At 46.1% G+C, this 12,505-nt stretch overlaps 1 protein-coding gene across 1 annotated transcript; it reads right to left on the bottom strand.

Moving 5' to 3' along the window:
- Positions 1–8,782: 8,782 nt before the first annotated feature.
- RGS2 (regulator of G protein signaling 2) lies at positions 8,783–11,701 on the bottom strand. Its single transcript, XM_030953383.1, has 5 exons — positions 11,574–11,701; positions 11,317–11,418; positions 11,154–11,215; positions 10,133–10,299; positions 8,783–9,754 (listed from the first exon to the last, which is right to left on the bottom strand). Exons 1-5 carry the CDS (start codon positions 11,684–11,686, stop codon positions 9,560–9,562), a joined length of 639 nt encoding a protein of 212 aa, XP_030809243.1. The 5' UTR covers positions 11,687–11,701; the 3' UTR covers positions 8,783–9,559.
- Between the last annotated feature and the right edge of the window lie 804 nt (positions 11,702–12,505).

Below are 12,505 nucleotides of genomic sequence, written 5' to 3'. Positions count from 1 at the left end.
TCTCACCAGTGTGTCCTTCTCTTCCCTGTCACCCTTGTTTAGCATCTGGGTGGCTGCAGGCTAAGTTGGATCAGTGATCTGATTCTGTGGAAAACAAATCCACCAAAAAAAGCACAGTTTCCTGCCTGACCAGCTTGCTCATCCAGCTCCACAGCAGCTGCACAGCTGCTAAATCAGATGCAAGGGCAGTGAGGGACAGGCAGGGAGCGGGGGAGTGTGACAGCGTGACCGTCCTGCTTCTCGGGAAGGCAGCTGCTCTGGGTGCGTCAGACCACAGCGTAACAAGAGACACATCCTTCGTTTGTCTGAGCAGAGTTCCCTGAATCCATGCAGCTAGCAACACCCTATGGAAAGCTCACTGAAGAATGCTGATGCTGTCCCAGCACAGGCATATCCTGTGCCCTGTCAGTCCCCTGGTGTGGTGGGACTGGGGAGGATATGACCAAGCAGCTGTCACGCAGCCGGTGATGTCACTCCAGGTCCTTTGATACACATGTTACCAGCATGTTGAGATTTAAACAAGCTGCACCAATGTGGCTGGGGTAAACTGCTATTAAAGTAACCCTGTGTATTCATTTGTGGTTATGTCAGTTCTGCAAGTGACTTGTCCCTGGAAAATGTAATTTAGGCCGTACTAAGTCCCACAGGCACAAGCTATGCTTTGTTGTCAGCAAAGCAACAAAGCAGCTGCATTATTTCTACCCTTGGGGAGTGCAAGCTCCCCTTGACCTGAAGGGGGGGAATATTTCCTATCTTGTGGCAGTCTGCTCTCAGCTACATCCACGCTTCCTTAGTGACAGTTCTTCCACTCTCCTCTGTTGTCCGTGGCATTGAGACCCCATGCAAAACCTGCAGCTGATACGTTCTTTGCTTGTAAAGAGTACTTTGTTCCCCTCATGTTTGTTTGTTTCTGGTAGCATTGATTCCTGGCCCTCCAGCTGTCACAAGCAGCACTTGCCTGAGCCCAGCCCTCCCCCTGGGCAGCTGCAGGGCAATACTCCACCATGCTGTGCTTACTCAGAGGAGCTGCTGCTGTCTTTGGTCACTGTTTCCTAACTTGTTGACTGCCATCATCGTTAGTCACTTACTATTTCCTAGTGGAAAACATGTTCCACAGGGACTCCTCTCCAAGTCCATGTTAATTCTACCTGTTCATGTGGAAACAGGGGATGACTCCCATCCTGAGCTTGACCCTGAAACCTTCACTTAGTGGTGATTCACGGGGCTGAAGCAAATGCTTGGCCGGTTGTTCCCCTCACTAGTGGCCAGCCGTCCTCTGCAAAGTCCTGTTTTGACCATGCTGCCAGCCAAGAGGTTGGCTTGGTGGGAATGCTCTGTCCTCCCTAGTGAATCCACTTCCTGTGCCAGGGGTGCTTCTCTTCAGTCACAGCGCCCCTGTAATTAAGCTAGGCTGCTGCGCTGGAGTAATACTCCTGTTCTAAAAAGTGTACCAGTGACTGCTGCAGGGGTGTTTCAGAGAGACTCACCATCCTCTGGGGTTTCTAGGTGCTATCTTTAGGAGCTGGCTATTATGGGTATAATTCCTGCTTTGCTGTTTCAGTTATACTGCATAAACTGAGATTTTCTTGATGCTCTAGATTGATGTAATTGCCCCACACAAAACTGAGGATCTGTATTTAATATTTCCTAATATATCATTCTAGGTCTTACGTATGTCCCTTAACTAACAATCAATGATTTGGTTTCCCTATCTCTATCACAGAGTGAGGCCATGGGGATGAACCAGGGGTGTCAAGGCCCTTGTTCAAAGGAGGCTGGAGAAGGGCTCTGGTTATCCCTGGATGCAGGATATCCCACTGATGGTCAGCGGGGCAATGCTGAGCTGGTTTTCCCTCTGCAGACTCTTAACTCTGCACAGGGCAGGAGTTCCACGCTGCTCTGGGGTTATTTGGCACCAGATCCAACACTGTGTTCAAACCCTTGATGAACATCATAAAAAATAGACTTTGCTCAAGTAGGCTTTACGTAATAATTAGTCTTCGTTAAATGCAGCAGGCATGTTGCAGGACAGGTGCATTAGCCAGGATGTGGGCTGCAAATCATGTAGTTGCTTCTTGCTGCTCCTTTCCATACTAGGCATTGTCATTAGTTTGTTGCCCTGATAAATGTTTGGTTTTCTCACAGGAATGAAACTACTGATAACTGTGGTGTCCAATAGAGCTGATAAAGAAGCATATTTCTTCCTATTCCAGCCATGAAAAGGGAAGGCAGGTGAAAGCCCCTTTCAGGAGGTTCTCCCAAAATTAGCATCCTTGACAAAACCTACAAAGAGATTTGCTAAAGTTCTTGCATATAAGGTGTAGGTACCTTCTCCAAAAGTTACAGGGCAGGAGCAGACCAAGAGACCTTTCAGTGTGCAAAAGCTGTTTGTTCCAGAGCACAGTGGGGTTTATACCATTGTGATTTTTTTGTTGTTTTTATAAGGAAACATACAAAAGGAGAAGCTGTTTACAAGTTTATTTTTCAGAACATCACACTTCAGAGAAATTGTGGGCTCTTGTATTTCCTCAAACAGCTACAAGACAGCTACCCAACCCCTTCTTACAACCAGCTCTGTGCAGCACTTTGTGTTTCCCTCTAAAAAGAGTGAAGCCACGAGCCTTTATTGGGATATTCTGTATATTTGCAGTAGTGACCTATGCATTCACACGGGCATTAGCCTGTTGGAACATGCGTAATCTCCACAGCATCACAGAGCTGCAGCTAGCGGGACTGTGTAACTATGTCACTGCACTCTGACCTCCACAGAGCTCTGTGACTCTCTGCTCCTGAAGTCACGGCTGATCTCTCCCTCAGCTCTCAACTGTGACCCATTTACGCTGCACATTTATCTGGCATTTTGATCTTGAAGGGCTTCTGGCTGCTGAGCAAGCCGATCTCTAGTTTTGAAAACAGAAGGACTCGGCTCCGAAAGCCAGCAGCCTGCAGGGGGGACAAGGAACAAAAATGACGTCTCGGTGTGCCGATGGCAGCCGATGGCAACCGAAGAGTGCTGTCCTGCCTGGCAGGCACTCCTCCCTGTGTGCCAACGCCTAGACCCAGCCCATAGCAGGTATCAGAGACAGCAAACAGCAGAAACCAAGTACAGAAGACAGCTCAGCTCTGCCAACAGCCGTGCTCGGGCTGGGCAGGTGCCAGGCAGGGCAGCCACACCCGGCACAGAATCTCCCTGACGCAGTACAGAGCCTGCTGAGAGCGGGGAACCTGCCAAGCTCTGCGCGTGCCGCAGCTGGGATGGCCCCGGGACAATGGGGACAGCTCTCCCCCAGCGCCCCTTCGCCTCCCAGGCTCAGCTCCACCAGCTCTGGCCACTCCCATCCAACCCGCTAATCCCAAGGGCCTTTAAAAGCAATAGTCAAATCAAGAGAGTGCCAGCACAGCCCCTCTGCTGCGCTCCTGGTATTTCCATTTCCCTTGGATGCCCACAAAGGCAAAGGGTGTTCAGTTCATTAAACTGCCCACTCTGCTCCCAAATGTCTTTTCCATATTGGACAGCTGACTTTTCGTGCCCTGTAAAAATCATAATAGTACCATGTCCCCTTGAAGCCCAAAGGCAGGCTTCCATCCAAAAAGCCAGCAAGCTGCTCTCTAGTCTAAATCTGTAACACAGAAATGCAACTTATTCCATGAGATCCCAAGTGGGAAAACTGGCTGGGAAACAAAAGTACTAATTTATGCCAATTAGATTATCTTGAATGGAATATTTAATATTTTTAATGGAACATTTTTTAATTGATGCTCATGGGTACTTTGTAGCTGTTGGAAACTCTGATCTAAATGATTATTTTAATGAAAGATTGCCAAAGGACTCACATTTGAAACTCCTTCATAGGTTAACAGTGGGACTGTTTTCCCTGGCCTGACCAGCCCTCGTTTCCCAGTCAGGGCACTCGGGGTAATGCCAATTAGCACAGCTACAGAACTCAATGAGGCATATTGCTGAGGGTGTTCACCACAAATCTGACTGTGGAGCCCCCTCAGAAACAGTCTGAGCTGATGGGTTCATATGGATGGCCCAGGAACTTTCAGAAAAGGATATCTGCATATTTGTGTCGGGACCCTAAGGTTTAACTGCCCTGACCAGTCCCTCCTGTACTCCCCACCTGCTGCCCATTGGAGGGTCTCCATTTAAGCTCAGCCTTGAGATGCCTCCGTTTCCCCCTGTGAATGTTGCTGTAGGTGCAGCCTCCCATACAGCTCTTGCTCCCAGATGGATCAACATCCTAAGCTGCAGATAGGCAGATGAGTCTGTCACCAGCTCCGTTTCTGGCCTGTCTGCAATGCACCTTGCATCGACGTAGAAGCCTTGCGGCTCTCTGGCACATGTTAGCTGTGCCACCTGAAGGAAATTGAATTTGGAATGCTGTCCCAGCTTCTGACTAGTTTTTCCCTCTTGAATCACAGTAACTTAAATCTGGACCAAAAAAACCCAAATCCATGAAGACCCTAAAACTATTTCTAAAGGTCACGATTCTTCTCTGTTCAAGTTGCCAAATCAGAAAGTCTCATCCCAGAAACCCTTCCACACACATACATGTGTGCCTATACAACCCTTTAAATCATCATTAGTGTCCCCTTTTCCAAAGGGAGAGATGCAATTTCAAGTGGAGAAGCAGATTGATTGTATTTATAGTCTGGTTTTATTTTTCAGCCACAGTACACAAATCTGTGGAGCAAGATCCCTGCACTACCATTTGTTTTCTGCATGGCATTGCTTTCCCATTCTCCTGGAGTGGTGAATCATCCTCGCTGCTGAGCTCACTTTCAGAGGCCCTCTCCAATCTTTGCGCCACAGAGCCCTTGATGAGGGTCAGCAGCCTTGGTGTTGTCTTTAGAAGGTTAATTTACACGTTGCCTCTTGCCAGCACAGAGGACTCTCCTTCAGCTTGCCCTGTGCTGTGGTGTCTAGGCAAGCCCTTCAAAACCCAAATTGTCGCTGGATGCAGTCAGTTGAAACTCCTGACCTAGTTTCTCAAAATGATATGGATGGCTTAAAAAATTAGATTTACTGCTTTTTCAAAAGACTGTGTAGTCTTTGCTTCAAGTTCTTGTTTGAGGCATTGCTGGAGATACTCCAGTTGCAATTATTAATTTCTCTTCATTGTCATAAAGGTGACAGGTGTGTTTTTATGTGATACATGATCAGGGAAACTGCTTGCCTCTAGCAGCTAGGAAAAATAGCAACTATTTTGACATTGTGATTTAAAAACAGTCATATGTGGATAGTTAGAAGTTGCTGTTATTCCAGATTTGCTGGGTCTCGAAGGCAAAGAGTTCAGTGTATTAAAGTCCATGCTAAAAGCTTTCTAGCATAAATTCCTGAGCAAAAGCTGCAGCAGCAGCAGCAGCAGCTGCTACCTGGCATAGAGTCCCTAGCATGGAGTCCAAAGTTCTGAGAAGGAGCAGCAGCAGCAGGCTTCTTCTTGATGATGATGATGATCATGGAGAAGAAGAAACAGCAGCAGCAGGAGGAATAACAGCCATTTTTCTTCTTCTTCTTCCTTTCATCATTCTCCTTGCCCCCATTACAGGGGCATTTAATTCATAAAACAACCAATCAGCTAAAAACACGATTCTAAAACATTCTTTCTAAACCAATCTAAGCATAATTCTAATGTACAAAAGTAGTACAAAACTAATACGAAAGTAGTGCCAGTTATTACCTAAATGTTTTATGCATATAATTTTATCTATTTACGCATATAGCTTTATCTGTTTACATGAATAATTCTATCTATTCTATCTAGAAATGCAAGCAATGTTCTGCTATGCTTTCGTTATGTCTGGAGCTAAGTTACTGAATTTTAAACTAGGTTTTAGGGCCTTACTATCTAACACAGTCTCTTAAGGCACTTAAGATATATTTCTACTTACTTAAAACTATAACTAACTGCTTCCCCACTTACTTAAAGTGCTGCCTCCACTTGCTTAAAGTTACACGTCTACTTCATCTCTAGGTGGCTTTATATATTTCAGCATCTTTAAAGGGTCTAATTCAAACCCTACATTTCTTTCTCTCTCTGAAGGACTCTGAGAGACTTCTGTCTCATGCACTCCAACAGCAGGGGTGTTTCAGCAATTCCAGATCCTCAGACCTATGTGCAGTCATCAGGTATGTTAGGATGGCATGGGCTGGCAGTGACTTGCTTGGGATCAATCTGGGCTTGCTGTGTGGCTGGAGGCAGCATCCAGGTGCTGGGGTGCCCTCCTGCAGATGCCCACTTCTCACTCCTCAGCTTTTTGCAGAATGTCTGTTACCTATCAACGCTAGGCTTGTTTACACATTTGTCCAGGTTCTGTGCTCCTTTGCGGCTATTCACTGAGATCCTTCTTATTTTTCTACCTGGGCAGCTCCAGCCCGTATCCCAAACAGTGAATGTGGGCAGGAGCAGTTTTATAACCTGATGGAAGCTAAAAAATGGACAGTGCTCTAGCCAGCTGCTGAGCAGCCCCAGACCTTGGCCCAGAGGACCCCAGTTCTGTCACTCTCCCCTTGCTGCTTCCATGCCAATCCTGTCCCCATGTCAGTCCTATCCCCGGCATCACAGTGTGTTTGGCTGTGGGCAGCCTGGTGGAACTGGGGGTGTGTGAATGTGGACAGGCTGTGGGGGAAGGAGCAGTTTATTATTTGTTGCCGTTGGATACTGATACCAGAGTAACAATTTTAACTGCAGCTGTAAGGCTGCCTGGAGTACAGAACCAGCATCTCTTAAAGCAATTGTTTGGGTTTTATTTCCATAGGAAATGTTCATAGCAATATCTCGGGTTGCAGCACTCCCAATATGCCTGTATTACCTGGTTTTCTAGTGAAGCTTCCTCCTAGGAGTTGGGGAAACAGATTAAAAATGGAAAAGCAGCAATTGGAAGGAATGTTGTGTGTTGGATTTTACAAACAAGATGTTTTAATTATTTTTTCTCTTTTATCAAGGGTTTTGTTTTTTTTAACCAACCCTTGATACCAGGTTGTTTTGCTGCACAGCTTGGCTGTGGAGCCAGGCCTCTCTGTGCTGCAGACAGACTGTGCCAGGGACTTAGCATGGCTCGGTTGCTTTGTGAGCCCAGTGGCTTGCTCTGTGGCAGCTGCAGAACTGCCTGCATGGCCTTGCTAATGCTCAGTACTCTTAAGTCAGATTTTAAAAATACCCCAGGGCAGCCTCAGGCAGGGATGCCAGCCCTAACAGCCCCACTTAATTTCCTCTACATACTGTGCTATGAGTTGTTCAGGCACCTGCTGAAACTAGAAATGTTTCTTTCCTTAAGACAAGACACCAGCAAATACGGGTAATTACCACATCACAAATTGTCACAGTTGAATCTTCATGGAATTATTCCTGCCCCAGGTCTGATCTTTAATAGGTATACTGCGTGCTATTTTTATTATTTTATTACAAAAGCAATTATCAGCCCAAATCTGTTTTCCCTTGTTAGTAAAAAACCTCTGTGGCAGGAAATTATTGCGATGAGGTTTTTTGTGCTTTTTTTATGTGGACTTAACTGATCAGCAAATGTAGCTGCATGAGAGCTGGCTCTCACAGCCCCAGCCACCTACGGCAAGGTGGGGGCCATACCAAATAAATTTCTGTGCACAGAGCCAGTATAATAGACGTGTATATCTGCAGGTATGTATGTATTTGCTATACATAGAATCCTCATGTAATTATAGACTGGTTGGGGTTGGAATAAGCCCTAAATATGATCTAGTTCCAGCCCCCCTGTCATGGGCAGGGAACCTCCCACCACAGCAGGCTGCTCAAAGCCTTGTCCAGCCTGGCCTTGAACACTTCCAGGGATGGGGCAGCCACAGCTTCTCTGGGCTACCTAGTCCAATGCCTCTCCACCCTCATAGCAAAGCACTTCCTCTTAATATCTAATCTAGTCTGACCTACTCTGCTGGAATCCATTCCCCTTTTTCTTGTCACTCCATGCTCTTGTGAAAAGCCCCTCTCCATCTTTCTTGTAGGCTCTTCTCCTGCAATGCATATATACAGACCTGAAGGAGCTGCTTCTGAACAGCTTTTTGGATGTGTAATTGAATTAGAAAAAACCATAGTTAGAATTTTCTTGATGCTTGGAAAGGTGTAGTGTTGTAGAAGTGACTGCTGTGGATGTACATGAAATCAGCAATTAAAGCAGAGAAACTGAGCATTGGAATAAAAATAGCTAGAGCCAGGACCTAAACAGACCTGAAATGCAGATGCCACAAAGCTAACTAGAGACTGGTTTCGGGAAAAATAGTACATGGAATAACAATGACCAGTAACTTTTCCCCAAGCAACTGTCACCTAGCTGGGAGTCAAATGCCTTTATTGTACTATTGCCTCTCCTGACTTTGCACAGGTTTTGTGGTATTAAAATCCTCCTAAACCCTTTCTGAAGAAGAGCTGTTGGGCAGGAGCAAGTCCAGTACCATGGGTGCCTGTGTTCCCAATGTCATCCTGTGAGCTACAGCAGCATTGCAGCTCTGTTTGATCTGGCATCATGGGTAGCTGAATGTGTGCCTAGCATGTCTTAGAGATTGGCTTCACAAACATGTTGGGACAGAGGATATGGTTGAACATGTCTCCCTGTTAAGCTTTCAAGCTCTGAAGCTTTTTATTCTGTTGATAAAAAACAGAAAACTCAATTCATAGATTAAGAACTAACTGCTTTAAAATTAGCCCTATTAAGATCTCACCCAGGACCCACAGTCCCCATACTCTGGAGTCCAGTGCCAGACAGTGTTTATCTGTGTGTGCAACACACACTGGGCAACAAAAGAAGCTTTGTACCAAAATAGTTTATTAAAAACAATAAAACTTCATTGAAGCTTGCTGTCTTCAAGACAGAATTATGACACTGCAGCATTCAACACGATCATAATCCACATATAAATATAGTACTATACAGCTCCTGTTCGCCTTGGCCAAGTTCTGCCCTCAGTCTGGCCCCAACAGCCCTGCTGACACAACCCAGCCCTGCCTACTTTAGCTGCAGAACCTGTTCCTCTGGGAACTGAGTTATTCTACCCTTCCCTCCCCTCACAGTGCGGTTACTGTGAAGAGGTTACACAGAAACCCAGCACAGCTCTTGGCAGCTCGAGGCAGTAACAGAACCGGTGTGAGCACACCGAGCCACCAACAACAGCATCCCACTGCGGGATGTTTAGGAAAAATAAATAGGCAACCAATTACTCAAGCTCCCAGCAGTGCCCAAATGCAGAGAGCAGCTTCTGTTCACAAGAAGGAAGCTCTGTCCGGACCTGCCACATCGCTCCTGGGCCATGACAGAAGGGCTCCTGCACAGCCACCTCTTGCTGCAGCTCTGGCAGAGAAGGGCAGTGCCAGCAGCTGGCTGGCACACCTCTGCCATCTCCCCTGAACACCCTCCAACAGCGTCACTCTGGGCCATCAGCTCTGCACCAAAGTCAATATTTGTCCTTGCACTGTGGCATACAGACCGAGTGCTCGGTGCCCCAGCCTTTGGGGTCAGGACGCTGCTCACGAGCTGTGGCTTGGCTTCCTTGCCAGCCCAGAGGTTGCTTCTCCTTCCTCTCCATCTCTCATGTGCCCTGGGCTGCTCTGCTGATAGGTGTCTTCTTGCACAGTTCCTGATAGAATTCAGATTCCAAAAACCGTGGGTAGGAGTTATTCTCCATTAAGCTGTAAACTCTCTTCTGTGCCACACTGAAGCAGGTATGGGTGGCTTCCTGGATGTTCTGTGCAATCATGTTCTTGGTCTGGAAGTCTATGTTTATCTGAAATCCAGAAAGATTACTCCTTAGAGCAGAATTCAAGTAAGCGTTAATACACAGTACAACTTCTGAAGAGGTGAAAAAGGCAAGACCCCATTACTGCAGGGTCAAATTACTGGAGAATTTTCTTCAAGAAAATTCTTCTTTTGCACAAAACCAAAGCTAATTCAGATATGTCTTTTCTCAGTTAAAATGGAAATTCTCTGCAATGCTGCTTGTGCCATTTTCCAGCTTGGTGAAAAGGCACTTGTATTCAGACCCAGACATTAACAGGGAGGTTATGCACAATGCAGTTTGACATCTGTATCTTGAGTTCAAAGAAATAACAGCTGTGAGAACTCATACAGCAGAGCATTTATGTATAAAGCAGCTTTTCTTTACCTCTTTGGGAGCCTCCTTTTCAATGAAGTCATTGTAGATTTTCTTTGCTTTCAATGTCAGCTTTTGGGGTGATTTCGTTTTCTTGAAGTCCTCACAGGCCAACCAGAACTCAATGTTCTCTTCACAAAACTCAGACTTTAAAAAAGCTCGGAAAGCAGCAAGACCATCTAAGGAAAGAAAAAAATACTCATCATCAATTAACTATTTCAGGAACCTTGATTTTACCTATTGGTTACATCAGCTTCTACCAGAATGCTCAGTTGTAGGTCTATTTTTTTTCAGCAATATCAGTGGCAATTTAAAAAAAATATGTAAGTTATGTTTGTAAGCAAGTTAATGCTTTAACAGCTTGGCAGATGTCCCTTTGAGTTTGCCATTTCTTAGGCAAACACAAAAAATAAAACCATTTCTATGGTTATGTTTCCTTCTGTAATGCCTGAGAATGCATTAAAAAAACATTTCTCTCTAGATAAGCTCTCCTCTGTTAACCTTTGCACTGCAGTAAATGACTGCTACAGTACTCTGGAATATTCTTTCAATGGAAAGGATGACTAAAGCTCAAAGAGCAAACAGTAATATTATTTCTTAGTCATTTTGCTTTGCTAGTGAATGCTGCTTCTTGCAGAGCTACAGTAAAAGCCCAAGATCACTGAACCCCTGTTGCATGATCCTTCCCACATTACTGGAAAGCATTTGCATTGCTTACGCAGTGAGCTCAGGGAAGAAACATCCTTCTCCCATTTGGCAAAGCCAAGCTAACAGGTATGATTTTAGCTATGGGGGTTTCAAGAAAGAAAAAATCTACTGAGATATTCTTTGTTTTATTATTAGTTTACATTTTTTACAAAAAATCACTTCTATGTATTTTGGCTTTAAACTGTTAAAAGCGTTTAACTTGCAAGACCAGAATCAAAGCTCTTTACATGAGAGATACAATACTGACATGAAAGAAAGCAAACTCTTACAGACATATAAACTTCTCCTTTTGCTCCCAAGTGTTAGTTTTTCAAGACAAACTTACATTTGTTAGCAAGCAGTTCATCAAAGGCTTCTGACCACAGCTGCGCTTCTTCAGGCGAAGGTCTGCAGAAAGAGAGTGAGAACATTAGACTACACTGCTCAAGCTTTACTGCTTTTGAAGAACACTCAAGTTATTTAAACAGAGTCTCTTTCTCACAACTTACCTGAAGTAGTTGCGGTGTTTCCCTGCCTTCTTAGATTTCCTTTTGTTAGAGTTGGAAGAGTTCTGCAGGAAGTAGCTCAGTCTTGTTTTCCAATCTTTAATGCTGGAAAAAAGAAGAGGGATATGCTCGTTTAAAATGACAGCTCGCAGAGCTTTAGACAGCAGCGCTTTCCCTGAGGCGGCTCCTGCAGCAGTAGTCACCCATCAGCCCCCGAAGGCAAGGAAAACGCTTCCCGTCCTGCGGGCCGGGGGACTCACATCGTTCTCTTCATCCTGCCCTTGTCAGCCTCCTCCGGCTCGCTGCGGCGGCGGCCGCCCCGCTCCATGCGCCCGCCGTGCCGCACCGCCAGCAGCAGCAGCGCGCTCTGCATCGCCGGCCGCTCGGGCCCCGCGGGCCGCGCCCGCTCTTATGGCCCCGCGGGTGGGCGGGGCCGGGCCGGGCGGGGCCGGGCCGGGCGGGGCTCAGGGCGGCACCGAGCCGGCCGCGGCTGCCTGTCTTTCCCGGCGCAGCAAAGCGGGCTCTCTTCTGCATCACGTCTGCTTTTTCCCCTTTATTTTGTTTTTCCTTACTCCCCCCTTCTTGGAAATCCTTCGGCGTGTCACACCGCCAAAGGGCTGGCTGTCCTTTCCGTCAGTCAGAAACATACCCTGCTCTTCTGGAGGTTTTTCTTTTAAGGTTCAGATTTTTGAGTGTGCCCGGTACATAAAAAAGGAAGGACTTAGCCATATTTCTTAAAAAATTTAAGTAGATCTAAGTTGAGTTTACAGTGCTTTTGGTGTCGCCCCTCTGCTAACCCAGGCTGTGGATCCCTTCCACCCCGTGTCTGCACAGGATTTAGCTCTGGGTAGTGTTGCCACCTACCAGTGAATTGTGTAAATCACTCCCAGTACTGGAAGCTGAAGTTGCAGCGCCTTACTCGAGCACTCGGCTTGTGGAATAGGCCATGTGGTCCTTCTCAGCAGCATCCAGCTGGAGGGTATAATGTCCAAACAATTTGGATTTAGTAACCACGTGAGTTTCTCTTTACCCTCTCTCTGCTTTTCTGCTCTTTTCTGTGCGTGTATCTTCCTCTCCACAATACCCTAGAGCCTGTCTTTCCTGCAACAAAAAACACCGTCCAGAGAGACTGACTCCCAAAATGCCAGCTGACTTCAACACAATCACGTAGCATAAATGTCTGATCCTTTGA

The sequence above is a fragment of the Camarhynchus parvulus genome, chromosome 8, assembly GCF_901933205.1.
Source record: "Camarhynchus parvulus chromosome 8, STF_HiC, whole genome shotgun sequence".
Classification (NCBI taxonomy): Eukaryota; Metazoa; Chordata; class Aves; order Passeriformes; family Thraupidae; genus Camarhynchus; species Camarhynchus parvulus.
This window is presented reverse-complemented; position numbering and strand designations above follow the sequence as displayed.

What these genes read in the sequence shown, in the direction of transcription:
- RGS2 (XM_030953383.1), bottom strand. Translation starts at nt 11,686, where the DNA reads ATGCAGAGCGCGCTGCTGCTGCTGGCGGTGCGGCACGGCGGGCGCATG. An exon ending in GGCAGGATGAAGAGAACGAT is followed by an intron (nt 11,419 to 11,573) that starts GTGAGTCCCCCG and finishes TCTTTTTTCCAG; the next exon opens with CATTAAAGATTGGAAAACAA. An exon ending in AAACACCGCAACTACTTCAG is followed by an intron (nt 11,216 to 11,316) that starts GTAAGTTGTGAG and finishes CTCTTTCTGCAG; the next exon opens with ACCTTCGCCTGAAGAAGCGC.